This window comes from Mandrillus leucophaeus, unplaced genomic scaffold (genome assembly GCF_000951045.1).
Source record: "Mandrillus leucophaeus isolate KB7577 unplaced genomic scaffold, Mleu.le_1.0 Scaffold307, whole genome shotgun sequence".
In the NCBI taxonomy this organism is placed as follows: Eukaryota; Metazoa; Chordata; class Mammalia; order Primates; family Cercopithecidae; genus Mandrillus; species Mandrillus leucophaeus.
This window is the reverse complement of record NW_012103221.1, coordinates 2,370,275-2,392,544: the sequence shown is the minus strand read 5'-3', so window position 1 is coordinate 2,392,544 and position 22,270 is coordinate 2,370,275. Positions and strand designations below refer to the sequence as shown.

General features: G+C 42.3%; 1 protein-coding gene across 2 annotated transcripts in view; it reads right to left on the bottom strand.

The window, feature by feature from the left end:
- FAM161A (family with sequence similarity 161, member A) overlaps positions 1-22,270 on the bottom strand; it is a 29,023-nt gene that overhangs the window by 5,315 nt on the left and 1,438 nt on the right. Inside the window, exons 2-5 of one of the 2 annotated variants that reach the window (XM_011987312.1) lie at positions 11,191-11,429; positions 8,494-9,654; positions 7,335-7,502; positions 4,833-4,932 (exon numbers count right to left, since the gene is read on the bottom strand). In XM_011987312.1, the coding sequence (XP_011842702.1) occupies positions 4,833-4,932; positions 7,335-7,502; positions 8,494-9,654; positions 11,191-11,429 (1,668 nt within the window). The remainder of the gene's footprint in view (positions 1-4,832; positions 4,933-7,334; positions 7,503-8,493; positions 9,655-11,190; positions 11,430-22,270) is intronic. The other variant, XM_011987314.1, reaches the window with a different exon arrangement.

Sequence of the window (22,270 nt, the reverse complement as noted above, 5' to 3'; positions counted from 1 at the left end):
AAAAAAAAAAAAAAAAAAGATATTTCTTAGACAAACAGCACTATAATAAATCATTGTGTTCAGTTTTTGGTCTTCCCAAATAATACCTCATACTTTCTTTCTGGTTTTATAGTATCACCCATAAAGATTCCTTTAATTTAGCATTTTATTTACTTTCCTTTTTTTTTTTCTAGACCTCTTGGAACAAGCCTCACATGTCACTAACACAAATATTAGTATTCCCAGGTTATGTACCTGGCTCCCTGGAATTGAGGTTAATAGAAAAAAAGAATATATCAATCTGACCATTCCCCCAACCTCCCAAACAATCATATTGACAATTTTGTCTTAATACACATCTGTAATTGCTGCAGTTGTGTGTCTTGAATGACTACATTTGTCTTGTTTCTATCTGACTTTAAGAGTCTCAAGGGATTTTCTGATATTCAAAAAGCATTTGTTGAGAAGGGGGCAGGAAAACAAGATGGCAGATAAAACAATCACACGAAGACAGCCAGATCTGGGTTTGAATCCTGGTTCCCCTTCTTCTGGTTGTATCATCTAAGCCTTGAGATGTCCCTCATCTGTGAAATAAGAACCTCACAGGAGCAGTGTAAAGGTCAGTTAAGATAATGCATATAAAGTGCTTAGTGGAGCGCTTGTCTTTCAGCAACCTCACAAAAAACATTAGAAACCACCTTCCAAATAACTTTGTACAATCTCCCTCTTAAATGCAAACAGACAACCAAAGATAATCTGAGGAAAGCTTCTAATATGATAGACAAGAGGCTAAAAAAGAGAAAAAGAAACTTGAAGGAAACTGAGACGACATCACCAGTATGCGCAGAGATATAAAAGATAGGCTGGGTGTGGTGGCTCACACCTGGAATCCGGCACTTTGGAAGGCTGAGAAAAGAGGATTTCTTGAGCCCAGGAGCTTAAGACCAGCATGGACAACAGAGTAAGGCCCCTGTCTTTACGAAAAATACAAAAATTAGCCTGGCACGGTGGCTTGTGCCTGTAGTCCTAACTACTTGGGAGGCTTAGGTGGGAAGATCGCCTGAGCAAAAGAGGTTGAGGTTGTAGTGAACCGCAATCATGCCACTGCACTCCAGCCTGGGACAGAGTAACACCCTGTCTCAAAAAAAAAAAAAAAAAGGTACTGCACCCATGAAAAATACCAAAGGAACATTTAATAAATGAGAAGCATTCTGGAAATTATGTCATTTTTCATTAGGTGAACAAAAAATGAAGATTTGGAAGATAAATTTGAGGAAGCCTTCCAGAACCAGAATAAATTAATAGTGACTTTAAAAGAAATACAAGAAATGTAGATAAATCCAGAAGGTTAATATCTAACTATTAATCCCCAGTGTAACAGTGAAAAAGGTCCTAAAATGTCACTTATGCCAGAGGCCTATAGCAGGGGTCATTACCACGAACTAAGTACGGGGCTGTGGCCTGTTAGGAACCAGGCTACACAGCAGGAAGTGAGCAGTGGGAGGGTGAGCATTACCACCTGAGCTCTGCCTCCTATAGCATTAGATTCTCATAGCAGCGTGACCCCTATCGTGAACTGCTCATGCCAGGGATCTAGGTTGCATGCTCCTTATGAGAATCTAATGCCTGATGATGTGAGGTGGAACAGTTCCATCCAGAAATGATCCATTCCCTCATCCATCCACCCCACCCCATGCAACCCTGGTCTGTGGAAAAATGGTCTTCCATAAAACTAGTCTCTAGTGCCAAAAAGATTGAGGACTGCTGGCCTAGAGAGAAACCATTCCAAAGTGGAGCAGGACACTTGTGGGCTCCAGGGGAGGAAAGGAAATGATGAATTAACAATGTGTTTAACTGTTTGAGGGGGATTTTTGAGAGCTAACAGAAAAATTTAAGAATAATAATGATATATACATTGGCAGGGAATGAGGGAAGGTAGGGGGAGGACCAAACAAAATTAGTAATTATTAACACAAGGAAAAATTTTTTTAAAGGAAATGTGATGGGCCGGGCGCGGTGGCTCACACCTGTAATCCCAGCACTTTGGGAGGCCAAGGTGGGCGGATCATCAGGTCAGGAGTTCGAGACCAGCCTGACCAACGTGGTGAAACCTCATCTCTACTAAAAAACACAAAAAAAAATTAGCTGGGCGAGGTGGTGCGCGCCTGTAATCCCAGCTACTCAGGAGCCTGAGGCAGGAGAATGGCTTGAACTCAGGAGGCAGAGGCTGCAGTGAGCCGAGATTGTGCCACTGTACTCCAGCCTGGGTGACAGAGCAAGACTGTCTCAAAAAAAAAAAAAAAAAGAAAAAGGAATGTGATAATAATAATATAGGGCTCAGCTGCTAACATTGTTTACTAAGTCATAACAATGAATTCTGATCTGTGATAGAGCTGACTGGGAAATGGAAGGATGGAAAGACAGAGAAAGGGAAGGTAAGTGTGCTTCCGAGAGAATGTGGTAAAACAGCTAAATCCTCACCTACCATATCAATAAGCTAGTAGATAGAGTCTGTAATGAAAAAGATAAAAGAACAGTTGAAAGAATGTTACTGAACAATACCCACTAGGAAGGCTGTAACAAAAAGACAGGCAAAAGCTAGGTGCAGCGGTTCACGCCTATAATCCCATCAACTTGGGAGGTGGAGGTGGGAAGATCACTTGAGGCCAGGAGTTCAAGACCAGCCTGGGCAATACAGTGAGATCCAGTCTCTACAAAAAATAAAATTAGCTGGGCATGATGATGTGGGCCTTTGTCTCAGCTACTAGGGATGCTGATACTGGGAATCATCTGAGTCCAGGAGTTCAAGGTTACAGTGAGATTGTACTGCTGCACCGGCTTGGGCAACAGAGTGAGACCCTGTCTCTAAAAATATTTTTTTATAAAAACCAGACAGACAATAACAAGTGCTGGTGCTATTCACAACAGCAAAGAAATGGTATCAACCCAGCCCATCAGCAGTGGATTGGATACAGAAAATATGTTACACATATACCACAGAATACTACACAGCCATAAAAAAGAATGAAATCATGTCCTCTGCAACAACATGGATGCAGCTGGAAGCCATTATCCTAAGCAAACTAAAGCAGAAACAGAAAACCAAACACCACATGTTCTCACTTACAAGTGGAACTAAACACTGGGTACACATGGAAATAAAGATGGGAACAACAGACACTGGAGAATATAAGAGGGAGAGTGGAGGCAGGAGGGCAAGGGTTGAAAAACTACGTATTGGGTACTATGCTCATTACGTGGGTGATGAGTTCAATCATACCCCAAACCCTAGCTCACACAATATATCCCCCCATTTTTTTTTTTTTTTTTGAGATGGAATTTCGCTCTTGTTGCTCAGGCTGGAGTGCAATGATGCGATCTCAGCTCACTGCAACCTCCGCCTCCCAAGTTCAAGCAATTCTCCTGCCTCAGCCTCCCAAGTAGTTGGGATTACAGGCACACAAAACCATGCCCGGCTAATTTTTGTATTTTTAGTACAGATGAGGTTTCACCATGTTGGCCAGGCTGCTCTCGAACCCCTGACCTCAGGTGATCCACCTGCCTCGGCCTCCCAAAATGCTGGCTGGGATTACAGGCATGAGCCACAGCGCCTGGCATACCATTGTAACAAACCTGCACATGTACCCCTTGAATTTAAAATAAAAGTTGAAAAAAATTAAAATAAGAAAAACCCAGAAACAGTGTAAAAAGCAAAAACAAAAAACTTGCAGTTCAGAGCTGGAGATAATGTCTTTGGGCCAAAAGCCAATCACTTTATGATTATAATGTATAACAGCTTAAAACGATTTTTCCCCCTAATGTTGAAATAAAGATGTTTAAAAAATCCATCCCTTAAAATGAAAGGCATTACATAAAATTATATCTAGATCAGTGAGCAAAAAGATTATGTAACTTTGAGAGACTGTAACGTGCAGATTCACCCACAATACATGTCCACTGTCCTCACCGAGTCACTGACAAGTACAGTTCTGTAACCACGCTCATCTGTTACAGGTAAATTCTCCAACTGTCTATTGTCCAATTATAACAGCTTCAAATTCACAATTTAGAACCTGCAACCTCCAGTGATTTTGTCAATTGTTAAGCCATGTCACCCATACAGATGCCTCCCCTATGGGATAAAGGAGAAGATGACCTAAAATGAACAAATCTCCCTGAAGGGAAAGATTATAAAACTGGGCATAAACTGAGTAAACTCAGGGTCTACTGTCTGTAAGGCTAGTTTGTTTTTCTTATAGAAAGGAAGTTTTTTTAGTAATTGCAGAGAAGAGTGAATTACAAACTCACTTAAAAAAAAAACTGGCAGAAATAACTCTGATTCAATTAGCCATTTTGTTTCATTTTTTTAATTCTTCAAAGACCTCCAAGTGATATCATGAAGCCTCATCTTAATATCTAACCAAGTTTGTACTGAAAAAAGACCAGCCATTAGAAAACAGCTTGCAAAATTATTTTACAAACTACTGGATTGGCATGTTATTTATCAAACTTATGTGCTTCATCAAAAAGATTCAATGTTCAGATTATTTTTTTGAGATGAGGTCTTGCTACATTGCACAGGTTGGACCAAAACTCTTGGGCTCAAGCAATTTGCCCACCTCAGCCTCCCAAGTAGCTGGGACTACAGGTGCACACCACCACACTTGGTTAAATGCTCGGATTTAAGCAAAATTACTCATTGGCTGATATGATGAAGCCAACATAAACAACAATAATGTATCCCAACAGTTATATAACACATAAGAAAAATGGACTGTAAATTTAGGAACTAAAGCTGTAAAAAAAAAAAAAAAAACAACTGACAATAGCTCTTAAATTCCGATAAACACAACCTGAGCAACTCTTTCAAATAGCAGTGGCCTCTTTTTTAATTTTTCTTCTCTTTCTTCTAGTTCTCGTTGGTATTCTCTCATCCTTTCCTTTTCGCTCTTTCTAAAATTAAATAAAAGCAATGGAATTTTTTAAAAGATCATCTAAGAAATAAGAACTTACATATGTAACATTTAACTTATCAACCTCTACAAAGTCAATGAAAAAAAAAAGAAATAACATTTAGCTTAGCTGACAAATCAGAAATTATGAGCACAGTTCACAGTTTACCTCGATTCCTCTTCTGTACTGGTTAATTCTCACGGAATGCAGAATAAAATCCTAGGTTCTGAGACCACACATATTATGCTCTAGGAATAGTCTGAACACTTTAATTTCTGAAATCCCCAAGGCATACATATATTAAGGGACTTCAAACTGACCTGAAGAGATGAATGAAAGCCCTCTTGTCTCATTTGTAAGTGTATAAAACCAAGAACATTTTGGAACAAATCAGCTATCTTCTCTGTAAGGAATTTCTTCCGAAAACAAGACCTTGCTCTTATTTATTATTTTATTGTTGTTATTTGTTTTTTGTTTTGAGACAGAGTCTCATTCTGTTGTTCAGGCTGGCACAGTGGCGCCATTTCAGCTCACTGCAACCTCCACCTCCTGGGTTCATGCAATTCTCATGCCTCAGCCTTCTGAGTAGCTGAGATTACAGGCGTGCACTGCCATGCCTGGCTAATTTTCTGTATTTTTAGTAGAGACGAGGTTTTCACCATGTTGGCCAGGCTGGTCTCGAACTCCTGACCTCAGGTGATTTGCCTGTCTCGGCCTTTCCAAGTGCTGGGATTACAGGCATGAGCCATCGCATCCGGCCTATTATTTTTGAGACAGGTTCTTGCTCTGCTGCGCAGGCTGGAGTGCAGTGGTACAATCATGGCTGACTGCAGGTTCAACTTCCTGGGCTCAAATGATCCTCCCACCTTAGCCTCTCGAGTAGGTGGGACTACAGGTGCATGCCACCACACCTGGCTAATGTTTTTAATTTTTTGTAGAAATGGGGGTCTTATTATGTTTACCAGGCTGGTCTCAAACTCCTGGGTTCAAGCAATCTTCCTGCCTTGGATTCCCAAGGTGCTGGGATTATAGATGTGAGCCATGGCATCCAGCCTTTGCTGTTATTTTTTCCCCCTAAATAAGATCTCCTACAGGTTAGTGGCAAAGTTAATTCAATGGGAGCAAGTCAAAGGAGAAATAAAGCGCATGGAAACATAACATAAAGAGAAACAGGAACCAAAATATATAAATTTACCATAAGTGTTCTCACTATTTGGGCAAGATCCTAAATAAATTAAACTACACTACTTAATTGCTACCAAGATAATAAAATTAATGAATTGGGGAAAACAATTATACTTCCAAATAATTAGGCTTAATTATACACAAGTTGGGGTTATGAAAAAGCTATCGTCCGGGTGTGGTGGCTCACGCCTGTAATCCCAGCATTTTGGGAGGCCGAGGTTGGCAGATCACCTGAGGTCAAGAGTTTGAGACCAGCCTGGCCAACATGGTAAAACCACATCTCTACTAAAAAAAAAAAAAATTAGCTGGGCGTGGTGGTGAGTGCCTGTAAGCCCAGCTACTCTGTAGGCTGAGGCAGGAGAATCGCTTCATCTCCTGGGTGATCCAGCCTGGGCGACAGAGCAAGACTCTGTCTCAAAAAAAAAAAAAGCTATTAATAGTTTACTTCCTGAGGGTAAGTAATCTATTTCTAAGAAACATTATGCTCAAGTTAATCAAATTAAGCTCCCTTTGTCAATGGATTAATGCTAAATTATAAAAGAATACTCATTGTAATTAAAAGCACATATGTATATTTAGAAATCAGATTAAAAAGTAATAAATCATATTACTTACCTGGCTTTGAGGGAGATATTTTCCTACTTAAACATCAACATTTTTATGTGCAACATCTGGAACACTGGTTTTCAAACTTTGTACTGCAGAATTCTAGTGAAGGGGTTCTAAGGATTCCGTGAATATTTTTATTTTTATATTGAAATTAACAAAATGCAACACATACTACTAAACATTAACATATGTGCTAATGAACACATCACATAATGGATGTTTAATGTGTTAATTTGTGCTATCAGATTTCATCCAAACCTTAGAACAAAGCTCTTTGATATATCAGTTTACTGCAATCAAAAATAATATAAAGAACAAGATTAGATACTGGTATAAGATTATAACTATTAACTAAGGCCACAATAGAAAATGTTTGTATTCCTCAACATAGCTTCATGGTTCTTACCATGAAAGTGAGTATATATGTTGGTTCTCACCATGAGGTGAGTGTGTGTGTGCTGAACATAAGTAACTGATGACAATTTAAATCCATAAGCTAAAACACTAATGCCATTTTCAATCTGCTCATATTTTACTATCTACTGATTAAAAAAAAAAAGAAAGTTTGAAAACCAGTGGTCTGGAGGTTCAAGATTTTTTTATGATACCTGAGACATTTTACTCTGGATTTAGATATTTGAGCTAAACTTTGATGTGAGTCATAAGCCTTAGCCCGGGTTGTCAGGAGTTTCTGCAATTCTTTCATTCTTTGCTTCTGTTTAGTTAGGATCCGATTTCTCTCTTCTTCCAACATTTTCTTTTCCTCAAGTGATCTCCTGAGGGTAACAAACTAAGGCTTAATCCACTTTAAGCCAATGCGAATGTTGTTTAGCAAAGATTTAACATGGGATAATTTGAATTTTGATAATTCAAAATTTGAAAAAAGGCAACCCTTGGCCGGGCGCGGTGGCTCAAGCCTGTAATCCCAGCACTTTGGGAGGCCGAGACGGGCGGATCACGAGGTCAGGAGATCGAGACCATCCTGCTCTACTTAAAAAAATACAAAAAACTAGCCGGGCGAGATGGCGGGCGCCTGTAGTCCCAGCTACTCGGGAGGCTGAGGCAGGAGAATGGCGTAAACCCGGGAGGCGGAGCTTGCAGTGAGCTGAGATCCGGCCACTGCACTCCAGCCCTGGCGACAGAACCAAACTCCGTCTCAAAAAAAAAAAAAAAGAAAAAAGGCAACCCTTTGAAAAGGATCTGACGTGTAAAACTAGAAATCTTTATTTATTTATTTATTTATTTTTTGAGACGGAGTCTCGCTCTGTCGCTGAGGCTGGAGTGCCACGGCGCGATCTTGGCTTACTGCAAGCTCTGCCTCCTGGATTCAAGCGATTCTCCTGCCTCAGCCTCCTGAATAGCTGGGATTACAGGCACCTGCCACATGCCCAGCTAATTTTTTGTATTTTTAGTAGAGATGGGGTTTCACTCTCTTGGCCAGGCTGGTCTTGAACTCCTAACCTTGTGATCCACCCACCTCGGCCTCCTAAAGCACTGGGATTACAGGTGTGAGCCACTGCACCTGGCCAGGTAAAACTAGAAATCTTAAGACTAGTATTTTCTAATCCCCCAAAATTTATAAAATGAAAAATACATTCATTTCTTAGAATACTCTCTGACAAAATATCATATATTATATAGTAAAATATTTTATAGATACAATAATAATTTCTAAGTATTTTCAAATTCACCAACATAAACTCCACAAAGCTACATACACTCATCTGGCAACCCTGAGTCAGTCAGTACTGTGTCTTAGTTACTTACCTTACAGCTTGTTCTCGTCCTCTGGAAGACACCGTGGGCACTGGAGGGCTGTAGTTACAAGGCACAGGCTTTACACCTGCACGTCTTACTGGAGACTTACGCCTTGGAGACAAGTAAGGCCAACGTGTTTCTTTTAACTTTTCTTCATCTGCTTCGATGTCTGCCAAAATTTTTTCTCTTTTAATAGATGCATGTGGAGATGCATGAAGATCAAATGGTTTACACACCGTTAAGAGTTTTGGAGACTTGTGTTCTGAGAGGTGTTTCTGATATCTCTCAGGAAGGTCCTCAAAATCAGGAGTCCGGCACCTAACCTTGTGTTTACACTTCAACTTTACAGCCTGTTCAGGACACCTGGGATTCCTGCGTCCCCAAGCTGACCTACAAGGCAGAGGAGATGAGTTCTGTAAACGCTCCTGGGCTCTCAGCTGCGTCCTAAGGTTTCGATAGAGCTCTTCTTCTTTTAACTTGTCATTAGTAGTTGAACCATAAGTAGATCGAGGAATGGGTCTGGCTTTAAATCGATTTGTTTTCTTTTTAGACTTAAAAAAGTCTCTCAGCTGCTTTTCCTGGGCTGCTCGCTTCTGTTCTTCCCTTGCTATAAATTTAAATGGCTTTTGTGAGGCCAAAAGAGCTTCTTTATTTTTCTCCTTCAGAGACCTTCTCCGTTCTTCTTTTTGCTTGACTAAATCATGGTAAAGGGGGAGAAAGACAGATGCAGGAACTGGATTGGCTCGGAATTTCTTCTTACACTCTGGATCCTCTTCTTGTTTTTTGAGCAGTTTATGTACCATTTCAATATCTGATTTAGATTTCATGGACTCTTCTTTTTTCTTCTGTTCTCTTATCATCATTTGAAAAGGCTCTGGTACTGTAATCGTGGGCACCCATTCTTTTCGTTTCTTCCTTGTTTTCTCAGGTGTGTGGAAGCCAGTATCTTTACAGCGAATATAATCTTCAACACAAAAGTCTTTCCACATGTTGTTGATAAGCTCCTTAGCATAGGCCATCATTCTGTTTTCCCTAGCATACTCTTTTTCTAGGTTGGGTAACTCTTCTTCAGAGGAGGACACATAAAAGGAGGAAGACTGGCCTAAATCAGGCTCTGAAAATGATGTCATTAATGAGACAGGGTGATAGGAGTTCTTTTCTGACACAGATCTAAATGAGAAGAATAACTATGTTATACTTTCAGTTGTATGTGACCAAATATAAAAATTAAGAGTTACATATTTTCTTTTCTTTTTTTTTTCTGAGACAGAATCTCACTCTGTTGCCCAGGTTGGGGTGCAGTGGCCTGATCTTAGCTCACTGCAACCTCTGCCACCCGGGTTGATTCTCCTGTCTCAGCCTCCCGAGTAGCTGGGACTACAGGCATGTGCCACCGTGCCCAGCTAATTTTTTGTATTTTTAGTAGAGATGGGGTTTCACCATGTTACCCAGGATAGTCTCAATCTCCTGACCTCATGATCTGCCTGCCTCCGCCTCCCAAAGTGCTGAGATTACAGGCGTGAGTCACTGCGCCCAGCGAAGAGTTACATTTCTAAGATCAGGGTATAATCAGAAGAGAGGAGCTGGACAGGGCTTGTAAGAATTATCACTTTTATTTGGAACAGAGCTGGGAGATGCCCATACCTTATCTTTGACTTCTTCATTTTACAGAGAAGGAACCTGAGATGGCAGAGGCTCCTTGTGACTAACCTCTATTAAATTCTCCCCACAATTTCCAGAGTCACAGTTCTGAAGCATAGATCTGATCATGTCATTCTCCTGCTTGAAACTTTTTGATAATTCCTCACTGCTGCAAAGTCAAGCCTAGATTACAAGCCCTTTGAGACTGGTGCCTATCTTTTCAGTCTTACTCCTCACCACTGGCTACCCCAGTCTCCATTCTGCATTCATATCCAGTCCTGTGAAGTTCCTCACACACGATATTATTTCTCATGCCATCTTGCCTTTGCATACATGGTTGCTGCTGGCTAGAAGACCACTACTTATACCTCCTCCAAGACTGAACTCAGATGTGACACTTCAGTGAAAAATTCTGGCCTGCATCCCTCCAAAAGCTTGGCATAACCAACTGCTTCTTCCTCTGTAACACTCTGTTACATCATGCTGTAATGCAATTTTTGGTTCTCAGCTAGTCTCTAAGCTCCTTGAGGGCATCTTGTTTTTGACTCCTCAGTGCCCAGGCATAGTCTGGCACACAGGAGACAGGCAAGCATCGCTGACTGACTAGATGTGTAAGTCTCAGAGCAGGTGAATTCACAGCAGAAATGGGTCTTGCAATTGCAGACTATTTTGAAAACATAAATCAGATACATGTCTCCTAGTCCTGAACTCTTTGTACTAGATCTTTAATGAGCTCATGTTAATCCACATATTATAAAGAGCTTTTAAAGTTAAACTTTTATGTTTACCATTTAAAATGGCCCAGACTAAGTATTTTGATACATGCCCTCAGTTCTATGGGTGGATCAGAGAGAAAAGACCAAATGGCCACCAAATGACCCTCAAGCAAAAGTCATCTAGTAAGCTGATAAGCCATTAAACATTTTGAAGAAAATCCTACCTCTGTATATCATTAAGAGTACAAAGGGCTACTTAAGAGAAAATATTCTGAAATAACTATGTTCTGTCCTTTTAAGGATACATTTTATTTTATACTCCACAAATAACTTTGAGTTACAAGCTTACCTGGAACCATCACTAAGAGAGGCTTCCCTGATGACCACTGGCTGAACTTCCTTTAAATGTAATTTATCCTGGTACATTTTCTCTAATTTTGCCATAGTTTCTAGGTGGGCAGCCTTCAACTCTTCTACTTTCTTGAAATACTCCTCATTAGAGTGGTGAATACCAGGAAAGTTCACAAAGTCCTCAGAGCTTATTGGTGCATGTTCATCCACCCCAGAAAAGCTGGTGTTCAAATCAGCCTGGTGGGGAGAAAACACCTGTTATATGGTGACTGGAGCTGAAAGACAAATTAAGCTGACGCTGATCCAAAATGCTGCTTCCTAAAGAGTCCACCTAGTTAGGTTATACGTTAATTATGGGTTATGCATATAGAATGAGTTACAGGTTATTTGTGTGTACATTTTCCCCAGTGATATTTTAAGAACAAGAGGGAGCGAGACCAAACTGTCAGAAAATAAATGTTATTTAATCCATTTGATAAAGGATGGTTAGATTCCCAGATCAACCAACAAAAGGTATAACAGGATAGAACCCAACAATTGTTTACAAAGTATTTCTATAAGGAGCCTCCTGAGTTGTAAGTTTTCTTTCGTTTTGTTTTGTTTTTTTGAGACAGAGTCTCGCTCTGTCGCTCAGGCTGGAGTGCAGTGGCGCGATCATGGCTCACTGCAAGTTCTGCCTCCATGGTTCACACCATTCTCCTGCCTCAGCCTCCCAAGTAGCTGGGACTACAGGCGCCCGCCACCGCACCTGGCTAATTTTGTGTATTTTTAGTAGAGATGGGGTTTCACTGTGTTAGCCAGGTTGGTCTCGATCTCCTGACCTCGTGATTCACCCGCCTCAGCCTCCCAAAGTGCTGGGATTACAGGCGTGAGCCACCGCGCCCGGCTTGAGTTGTAAGTCTTAACTGAGATGAAGAGGAACACAGTTCTTCCTGCTGCAAACCAGGCAACCACAGCCCAATGCTCTCCCTTCAGCTGCGCTTCTGAAGTGTGGCTCCAAGGACTGCCAGTGAGAGAAGGCAGGGAAATAGAGGGAATGGAGGCGGGGACAAAGTTCTCAGTGGTTCATCAAGGAGCCAGGGAGAAGCCCTCCTCACAGTGGGGCAAGACCTTGGGAGGGAGTAAGAGGACATGGGAGGAGGTAGGAGGGATTTTCAGGGTAGCTGCTCCTGTGGGCACAAAAGCAGTAGCTCCCATGGGTGACAGGGACTTTGGGATGACAACAAAGCAGAGGAGAAAAAATGGTGTAATTATTCAACACATATCATGTTTAGAAGGGTCTGACTGGCCTTTCTCCCTCACTCCCTTTACATACCTTTCAGTTTTTTGTTTTTTTTTTTTCTGAGACAGAGTCTCACTCTGTCACCCAGACTGGAGTGCAGTGGTGTGATCTCGGCTCACTGCAACCTCTGCCTTCTCCTGCCTCAGTCTCCCGAGTAGCTGGGATTACAGGTGCCCACCACCACACCCAGCTAATTTTTGTATTTTAGTAGAGATGGGGTTTCACCATGTTGGCCAGGCTGGTCTCGAACTCCTGACCTCAGGTGATCCACTCACCTCAGCCTCTCAAAGTGCTGGGATTACAGGTGTGAGTCACTGTGCCCTACCCTTTCAGTTCTTTTAATTGAAGCAACTAAAGAGATAAAACCCCATTTTCTCTATAAATATACAATTTTTATTATGTTTTCAGTTGAGAAACAGTTGAAATTATTTATGATACTATGCATAAAAGGCTGCCAACCGCGGTTTTAAATTTAGTCTACTGTCTGGAACAGACGCAAAATGAAAAAATTTGCTACAGAAAATTATAGATCCAATCTGATAAGACTCTAGAAAATAAATCTGTTTAGCTTCTCTCAAAAGAAAAATTCAGAAGAGTCAATTATAAATAGTAGTTATAGATGTGGTGTTTTTGTTTCCCATTGGAGGCTTCTCAGAAGATATGGTGTTTTTTTAATGGGCTAAAATCAGTGTATAAGAGGACAATGTTGTACTATTTGGGGTAACTTAGAGAAAACAAATTTTAAAAAATCAGTCTTCAGGGGCCAGGCGCGGTAGCTCATGCCTGTAATCCCAGCACTTTGGGAGGCCGAGGCAGGTGGTTCATGAGGTCAGGAGATGGAGACCATCCCGGCTAACACGGTAAAACCTCATCTCCACTAAAAATACAAAAAATCAGCCGGGCGTGGTGGCGGGCGCCTGTAGTCCCAGTTACTCGGGAGGCTGAGGCAGGAGAATGGCGTGAACCCGGGAGGCAGAGCTTGCAGTGAGCCAAGATCGTGCCACTGCACTCCAGCCTGGGGCAACAGAGCAAGACTCTGTCTCCAAAAAAAAAAAAAAAAAAATCAGTCTTCAATAGAACTTACATGTAGAAATTTGCTACTAACAACTCTATGAATCAGAACTGCTTTAAGTATGTCAAACAATTCAATTAAGAGAATTCTCTGATATCTTCTGCTGTTTCTGTATGTGCTTCTCACCATAAACTTCTTACCTGTAGGATGACTACTTTGTGAATTTCCTCATTCATTAAATATTTGGGGGCTATCCTGCAATCAGCTAGCTGCTAAAAGGTATGTCAGTTTTTTTTAAACTCTACCTTTGAGGCCAGGTGCGGTGGCTGACACCTACAATCCCAGCACTTTGGGAGGCCGAGGCAGCCAGATCACTTGAGGTCAGGAGTTTGAGACCAGCCTGGCCAACATGGTGAAACCTGTCTCTACTAAAAATACAAAAATTAGCCGGGCATGGTGGCACGTGCCTGTAGTCCCAGCTACTCAGGAGGCTGAGGCAGGAGAGTCACTTGAACCCAGGAGGTGGAGGTTGCAGTGAGCCAAGATCGTACCACAGCATTCCAGTTTAGGTGACAGAGCAAGACTCCGTCTCACTTAAAACAAACAAACAAACAAAACTCTACCTTTGAGAAGTTTCCAGCTAGCTTAGGAAAGGACATGTATATAAATAATTGACAGATGACTTAGAACGAGACAGAACACCTGATTCCTGCCCACAAGTTACTTCCAGCTAAGTAGGGAGACAGATGTATGTCACAATGTCAGATACTAAGAGACAGAGGCACAATTCACAGAGGTGAGTCAAACTAGAGACATATGGTTGGATGAGGACAAAGTTTGCCAGATCAGGGAGGCAGTGAAAAAGGAATAAATAAATCCGAGGCATAGTGCTAGAACATCCATCACCAGGAAACACGTGGATAAATATGTCTGGAGACCTGGTGAGAAGGCTGGGCTGGAGAGCAGATACAGGAGCCACCAATCCACATAGAAGTAGCAGGTGCAGCCTTGGATATGGATGAGTCTGCCTGGAGGGAGTGTGGGCAACAAGAGATGAGAGGACCCGAGAATGGAGATGTTAGAGAACACCAACATTTAAATAAGCAGTGGAAGGAGGAGTAATAGGAGGTAGAAAGTGGCATGAGAGATACAAAGACCAACTGATAAGGGCCTTTGGAGCCTCTAATTGAGTATTCTGACACCACATCCGTAATTTTTCTCCCAAGCCATGAGAACACCCCAAACTAAAAGTTATTTAACTCTCACCCAACCCTTTCACCTTTATAGGGTCATAAGGGGGCTGAAACCAGGTGACCGGTGACCAGGAGCCAGTGGTAGACAGGAAATGGAGGGAACTTTTGTTTGGCTTGAGTTTGGAAGATAGGGAAAGACTTCCTGGAGGAGGTGATATTTGAGATGAGTCATAAAGAATGGAGGCCAGGTGTGGCAGCTCATGCCTGCAATCCCAGCACTTTGGGAGGCTGCAGTGGGAGGACTACTTGAGGTCAGGAGTTCCAGACCAGCCTGGGCAACAGAGGAAGACAATGTCTCCACAAATTTTTATTTTTATTTTTATTTTTTATTAGCTGGATGTGGTGGCTGAGGCAGGAGGATCACTTGAGGCCAGGATGTTGAGACTGCAGTAAGCCGTGAGTGCACCACTGCACTTGAGCCTGGGCGACAGAGTGAGACCTTGTCTCAAGAAAAAAGAAGGCTGGGCATGGTAGCTCACGCCTGTAATCCCAGCACTCTAGGAGGCCGAGGTGGGTGGCTCTCTTGAGCTCAGGAGTTAAAGACCAGCCTGGCCAACATGGTGAAACTCCTTCCTTACTAAAAATACAAAAATTAGCCAGGCGTGGTGGTGTGTGCCTGCAGTCCCAGCTACTCAGGGGGCAGAGGGAGGAGAATAGCTTGAACCTGGGAGGCAGAGATTGCAGTGAGCTGAGATCGAGCCATTGCACTACAGCCTGGGCGACCAAGCGAGACTCTGTCTCAAAAAAAAAAAAAAAAAAGAAGAAGAATGGAGAAATCTATAGGATCACAGAGTGTTTATGGGAAAGAGGGGGGAAAGTACCCTAGACAAAGGAAATGGCATTAGCAAATGTGCAGGCTGGGGTTGGGGAGGCTGTGCATAGCAGAGGGCAAGGTGTACAGGGCTGCCAGATAAAAGGAGACGAAAACCCATAAAGCAGTTTTGGGAAGCAAACCTAGAAAGGGAGGTTAGGGCAAGCAACAAGGGGTTTCCCTCTCCTGTCTACCACTGGCTCCTGATTACTGGTCACCTCGTTTCAGCCCCCTTATGACCCTTCTAAGATGAAAGTGTTGGGTGGGAGTTAAATAACTTTTAGTTTGGAGTGTTCTCACAGCTTAGGAGAAAGATTTCAGATGTGATATCAGGATAATCAGTCAAGTCTGAGTTCTGCACTTAGCAATGTGATGTGGGCACGAACTTCTTGAACATCAGCTTTAAGATCCATAAAGTAGGTGTGCCAGGTTTTAAACTAGTGTCTCTCAGCTCCAATGCCACCCTTCTCGACTCTGCTTTGCAATGCCAGAGCTGGAACTCTGCAAACCACACTTCTGCTTTGCCAGTGCTCCTCATCAGACTCTGCCAAAAGTGGAGTTAGAGGGAGACACAAGGCTAGAGGAGAAAGAGGGACTTACTCCTTCCTGTTAGCCCTCTGTCTGCTTCCTGTCTGCTTGTGTCAGCCCAGCAATGGTTCTTCATCTGGGCAGCAGCAATTCGTTTTAGTAGCAGTATCTGAATCCAGTTTGCAGTTTGCGCTCGAAAAATCAACAGAATTGGCCAGGCGCAGTGGTTCACACCTGTAATCCCAGCACTTTGGGTCACTTGAGGTCAGGAATCCAAGATCAATCTGGCCAACATGGTGAAACCCCAACTCTACTAAAAACACAACTTAGCCGAGTGTGGTGGTGTATGCCTATAATCCCAGCTACTCGGGAGGCTGAGGCAGGAGAATCACTTGAACCCAGGAAGTGGAGGTTGCAGTGAGCCAAGATCGCACCACTGCACTCCAGCCTGGGCGACACAATGAGGCTCTGTCTCAAAAAAAAAAAGAAGAAAGAAAGAAAAATCCACAGAATTACTTCAAGGCCTTTGCACTTGCTGTTCCCTCTCCCTAGGATGCTTTTCCTCCAGATATCCACATGGCCCACTTGCTCACTCCTTCAGGTCTTTATGTAAATGTTATCTTCTCAACAAGGTCTTCACTGACTCTCCTATTTATTTAAAATTACAACTCCTCCTAGGACTCACTGTCAGCCCCCTTGTCTGTCTTATTTTTCCCAGAAGTACTCATCACCACTGACGTTCTACGTATCTATATTTGATTGGGTATTACATGTCTGCCCCTAACAAAAAGTAAACATTACAAAGGCAAAAATTTGCCAGGCATGATGGCTCAGGCCTGTAATCCCAGCACTTTGGGAGGCTGGGGCAGGTGGATCGCTTGAGCCCAGGAGTTTCAGACCAGCCTGGGTAACATGTCAAGGCCTCATCTCTACAAAAAATACAAAAAATTAACTTGGTGAGATAGTATGCACCTGTAGTCCCAGTTAGTTGGGGGGCTGAGGCAGAAGGATCACCTGAGCCCAGAAGGTTGGGGTTGCAGTGAGCTATGATGGAGGCACTGCACTCCAGCCTGGGTAACAGTGTGACCCTGTCTCAAAAAAAAACAAAACAAAAACAAAGGCAAGGATTTGTCTGCTTTGTTCAATGTTGTGTACCCAGTGTCTAGAAAAGTACCTGGCTAATGGCAGATGTTCAAGGGATATTTGCTGAATGAATGAATAAATGTACAGTAAAAAAAAAAAAAATTCCACCATGGGAAGAGGGCAGTTACTCCCTCCCAAAAGAATGAACCATGCAAAGAAATGCTGGCTGCTCTAAAGAGTTATATTCCACCAAGTATTAAGTAAAAGGCCTATGTTCCAAAAACTATAATTAAAACAGGGAGGGTATTCCAAAGAACTGTTTTTAAGCAAAAGAATCTATGTGCTCTCATTCATTCTTTTAGAGTATCTCTTAAAAGTCTTATAGCAGTCATTTACACAAGAAGGATCAAATTTATTTGGACCTGGAAGAACCGTTTGAAAACCATATAGAAGAATGAGTAGCTTCTGAAAGATGCAGCAGGTCTGATAAATTATACTTATGTACTGATTTTGCACTGGATCCATTCTGTTTTCAGCTTAATACTGTTAACACTAGCTGGAACTTTTCAGATAAACTGATCTCACAGTGTTTAACCTAAAACAGATGAATGGCTAGTAAATGACCTCCAATTCTAATTTAATCTTTAATTGTCTCCACTGAGAAAATATTTAGTATACAGAATAAGGGCCATAGACATTATTTTTCCAAAAGCCTAAAATAGCATCCTCTCCCTTTAATCGGCTTTTTGTGGAATGTTGTAAATGCAGCCACCAGATTAGAGGATAATCTTCCCTAGATTGGCTTGACCCATTTAGATAATGAATCCTTCCAGCACCTGTTGCTTTATTAGTAATCAGCACCCATGAAGAACTGTTTGTGCTATAGCCCACATAGTTTCATCTGCAATCTGTAATTTTTGAAAAAAATTTTTCACTGAATTTGTAAAGAATGACACAGATCTACACGTACTAACATGGGTAAACTCCCAATAAATAAGAAAAAAAGCAAGTTGCAGAACTATCTCCCTCTCTAGATATATGTATATTTATAGTATGTACTGTATATTAAAATATATGGAGGAGATAGAAAAATGGACAGAAGAATAGAATACATATCAATTTTGAAACAGTGGCTACCATTAGGGAGGGAGTAGGTATTCATATTTTCTCTTTGGGGGAGAGCTATTAAAAGGGTCTAAGCCTCATATGTAACATTTGATATTTTAAGAGAAGAATGTCACCCGGCGTGGTGGCATACACTTCTAATTCGAGCACTTTGGGAGGCCGAGGAGGGCGAATTGCTTGAGCCCAGGAGTTTGAGACCAGCTTGGGCAACATAGTCAGACCTCGTCTCTACAAGAAATAAAAATAAAAATAAAAAAAGTAGGCCAGGCATGGTGGCTCAAGCCTGTAATCACAGCACTTTGGGAGGTCAAGGCTGGCGAATCACTTGAGGTCAGGAGTTTGAGATCATCCTGGCCAACATGGTGAAACCCCGTCTCTACTAAAAATACAAAAATTAGCTAGGTCTGCTGGTGTGCACCTGTAGTCCTAGCTACTCAGGAGGCTGAGGCAGGAGAATCACTTGAACCCAGGAGGCACATGTCTCATTGAGCCGAGATTGTGCCACTGCACTCCAGCCTAGCGAGAGAGCGAGACTCTGTCTCAAAAAAAAAAAAAGAAAAAAAAAAAGAAAATGAAATCATATCCTTCACAGTCACATGGATGGAGCTGTAGGCCATAATCTTAAACAAATTAACACAGGAACAGAAAACCAAATATTGCATGTTCTCATAAGTGGCAGGTAAAACAGTGAGTACACATGAACATAAACATATAAACAAGGAAACAATAGACACTGCAGACTATCACCAGGTGGGGAGGGAGGGAGGGCAGCATAGGTTGAAAAACTACCTATTGGGTACCGTGCTGTCTACCTGGATGCAATATACCCATGTAACAAACTTGCACATGCACCTCTGTATCTAAAATAACCGTTGAATTAAAAAATATAGGCCGGGCACAGTGGCTCATGCCTATAATCCCAGCACTTTGGGAGGCTGAGGCAGGCGGATCACTTGAGGTCCGGAGCTCGAGACCAGCCTGACCAACATGGAGAAACCCTGTCTCTACTAAAAATACAAAATTAGCTGGGTATGGTGGCGCATGTCTGTAATCCCAGCTACTTGGGAGGCTGAGGCAGGAGAATCGCTTGAACCTGGGAGGTGGAGGTTGTGGTGATCCGAGATCACACCACTGCACTCCAGCCTGGGCAACAAGAGTGAAACTCCATCTCAAAAAAATATGTGTGTGTGTGTGTATATGTGTGTATATGTGTGTATGTATGTATATAGACAGTGGAGCCAGGCATAGTGGCTCACGCCTATAATCCCAGCACTTCTGGGAGGCCACGGCAGGTGGATCACTTGAGCCCAGGAGTTCAAGACCAGCCTGGGGAACATGGCAAAGCTCTGTCTCTACAAAAAAATATAAAAATTAGCTGGGCATGGTGGCATGCACCTTTAGTCCCAGCTACTTGGGAGGCTGAGGTGAGGAGATTGAGCCTGGGAGGTTGAGGCTGCAGCAACCTGTGACTGCACCAATGCATTCCAGCCCAGACAATAGAGTGAAACTCTGTTTCAAAAAATAATAATAAATAAACAAAAAATGGAGTCAGAAGAAAAAAAATGGGTTATCTCCTATTTATTTTTAATCATTATCTCCTATTTATTTTAATCAATGTTGGCTGTTCATTTCTTTCCCAACATTTCCCATGTTGTAGTTATGTGTCTGTTCATTTTTTGTTTTTTGAGACGGAGTTTCACTCTTGTTGCCCAGGCTAGAGTGCAATGGCGTGATCTCGGCTCACCACAACTTCCACCTTGGGTTCAAGCGATTCTCCTGCCTCAGCCTCCCAAGTAGCTGAGACTACAGGCATGTGCCACCATGCCTGGCTAATTTTGTATTTTTAGTAGAGACGGGGTTTCTCCATGTTGGTCAGGCTGGCCTCGAACTCCCAACCTCTGGTGATCCGTTCACCTCAGCCTCCCAACAAGTGCTGGGATTACAGGTGTGAGCCACCACGCCCAGCCCTGTTCGTTTTTAATTGTCTAATTTCCCTTACCAGACTGAAAATTCTGTGAGGATGTGAGCTATACACTGAATAGTTAATGATCAGCACTTAATAAATGTTCAATATTTGTTGAAAAGATAAGGTTGCCGCATTAGGAGTGAGATTTTTTAATTTTTACTTATTTATTTTTTTGAGACGGAGTCTCGCTCTGTCGCCCAGGCTGGAGTGCAGTGGCCGGATCTCAGCTCACTGCAAGCTCTGCCTCCCGGGTTTACTCCATTCTCCTGCCTCAGCCTCCTGAGTAGCTGGGACTACAGGCGCCCGCCATCTCGCCCGGCTAGTTTTTTGTATTTTTTAGTAGAGACGGGGTTTCACTGTGTTAGCCAGGATGGTCTTCATCTCCTGACCTCGTGATCCGCCCGTCTCGGCCTCCCAAAGTGCTGGGATTACAGGCTTGAGCCACCGCGCCCGGCTACTTTTTGTATTTTTAGTAGAGACTGGGTTTTGCCATGTTGGCCAGGCTGGTTTCAAACTCCTGATGTCAAGTGATCTACCCGCCTTGGCCTCCCAAAGTGAGTGAGATTTTAATTGCGAATTACAGAACATTGCTTTACCTGTGTCATCATCAGCCATATAACAGGGTATGTGGACCAACATCTCTGACTAAGTCTAGATTCAAGGAACAGGCATCAGTGCCCAATATGGGCACTGCAAGGGGGGATGCATGTGCATGCCAGAGCCGGGAGGGTGTATAGGGATGGTGCAGGGGTTGGGGGGGGTAGTGTGGGGTGCGATGAGTGGTCTGGCTTTGGCAAAACCAAAGAGCTGAAAGAGGCCTATTGTGATGGGTCGTTCTCAAATCAATCTTGTGGGTTAGGTATAATATTTGACTTTACTATATTTTATAGATGATAAGGTTAAGGCAAATTAACCTTTAGAAATCAAGATGGAGACCCAAGCCAACCAGTGAAGAAATCAGAGCCTCTTTCCTGCACTCTTCCTGCCTTTTTAATGCCTCTTCCCCAAGCCCTGTGCGCCTGGCTATCAGACCCACTGTGGCAGCTTACCCAGCTTTACTTTTGGATCCCTCATGTGTGGTGGTCTCAGAACAGTATCAGATTCTTAAGACTTGGATTCCTTCTGTTTTTTGTAGGATCTTGTCCTTTCCATACTAGATTATTGTATAAGCTGATCCCTCCTAAGGTAATAACAGTTTCTAATACAAATTTGCAGTTTAACAGGGCACTTTGGAAGCATATCTGCAACTTAGAAGTGACTGACTCCTTTCCCACAGCAAGCCAAAGTAGTTTAATCTTTGGGAAGGCACACAAATGACACTCCCACTGGCATCTCGTTTATATAGATTACTCTTTTATGTAGATTGCTCTTTAGAGGAGACACACATTCTTTCATTTGGTTCTCATAGAGCTGAGATGGGAAAAAGAGACAATTATTATAGTTATTTTACAGATGAGGAAACTGAGATTTAAGGAAAGTATGTCCTAACACCACCTAGGGAGTGGCAGGGAATGGATCCTAATACATAACTCTTAAATAGTTTTTCTCCATCACGCTGCCTTGTTGCCTACTGAAAATTGTGTTGAGGGGTAGTTTATAATGAACAAAATCAGTCCTAGCACTCTGATCCTGGTTCACATTCAGGGTCTCAGTCTACCTTACTCTGGATAACTTCAAGTTGTTTACTGGAGAAAGATTGGTCACAAAAGGTGTTGCTAAAGATGCTCTCATTAACAATTTTATGGTAGATTAAAGAGATTAGAATTCCAAAATATCCAGGGATTTCAATTAGTCCTCAATCATAAGTTTTGTGTCTGAGAAGCTTTGGACACATGGTATTAAGAAACTTTTTCTATCTGCAGATTGCTAGTTTAAATTCAAGATTCCTTTTTTTTTTTGTTTTGAGACTGGGTCTGAGATCTCAGCTCACTGCAACCCTCGCCTCCCAAATTCAAGCGATTCTCCTGCCTCAGTCTTGCGAGTAACTAGGATTACAGGCGCGCATCACCATGCCCGGC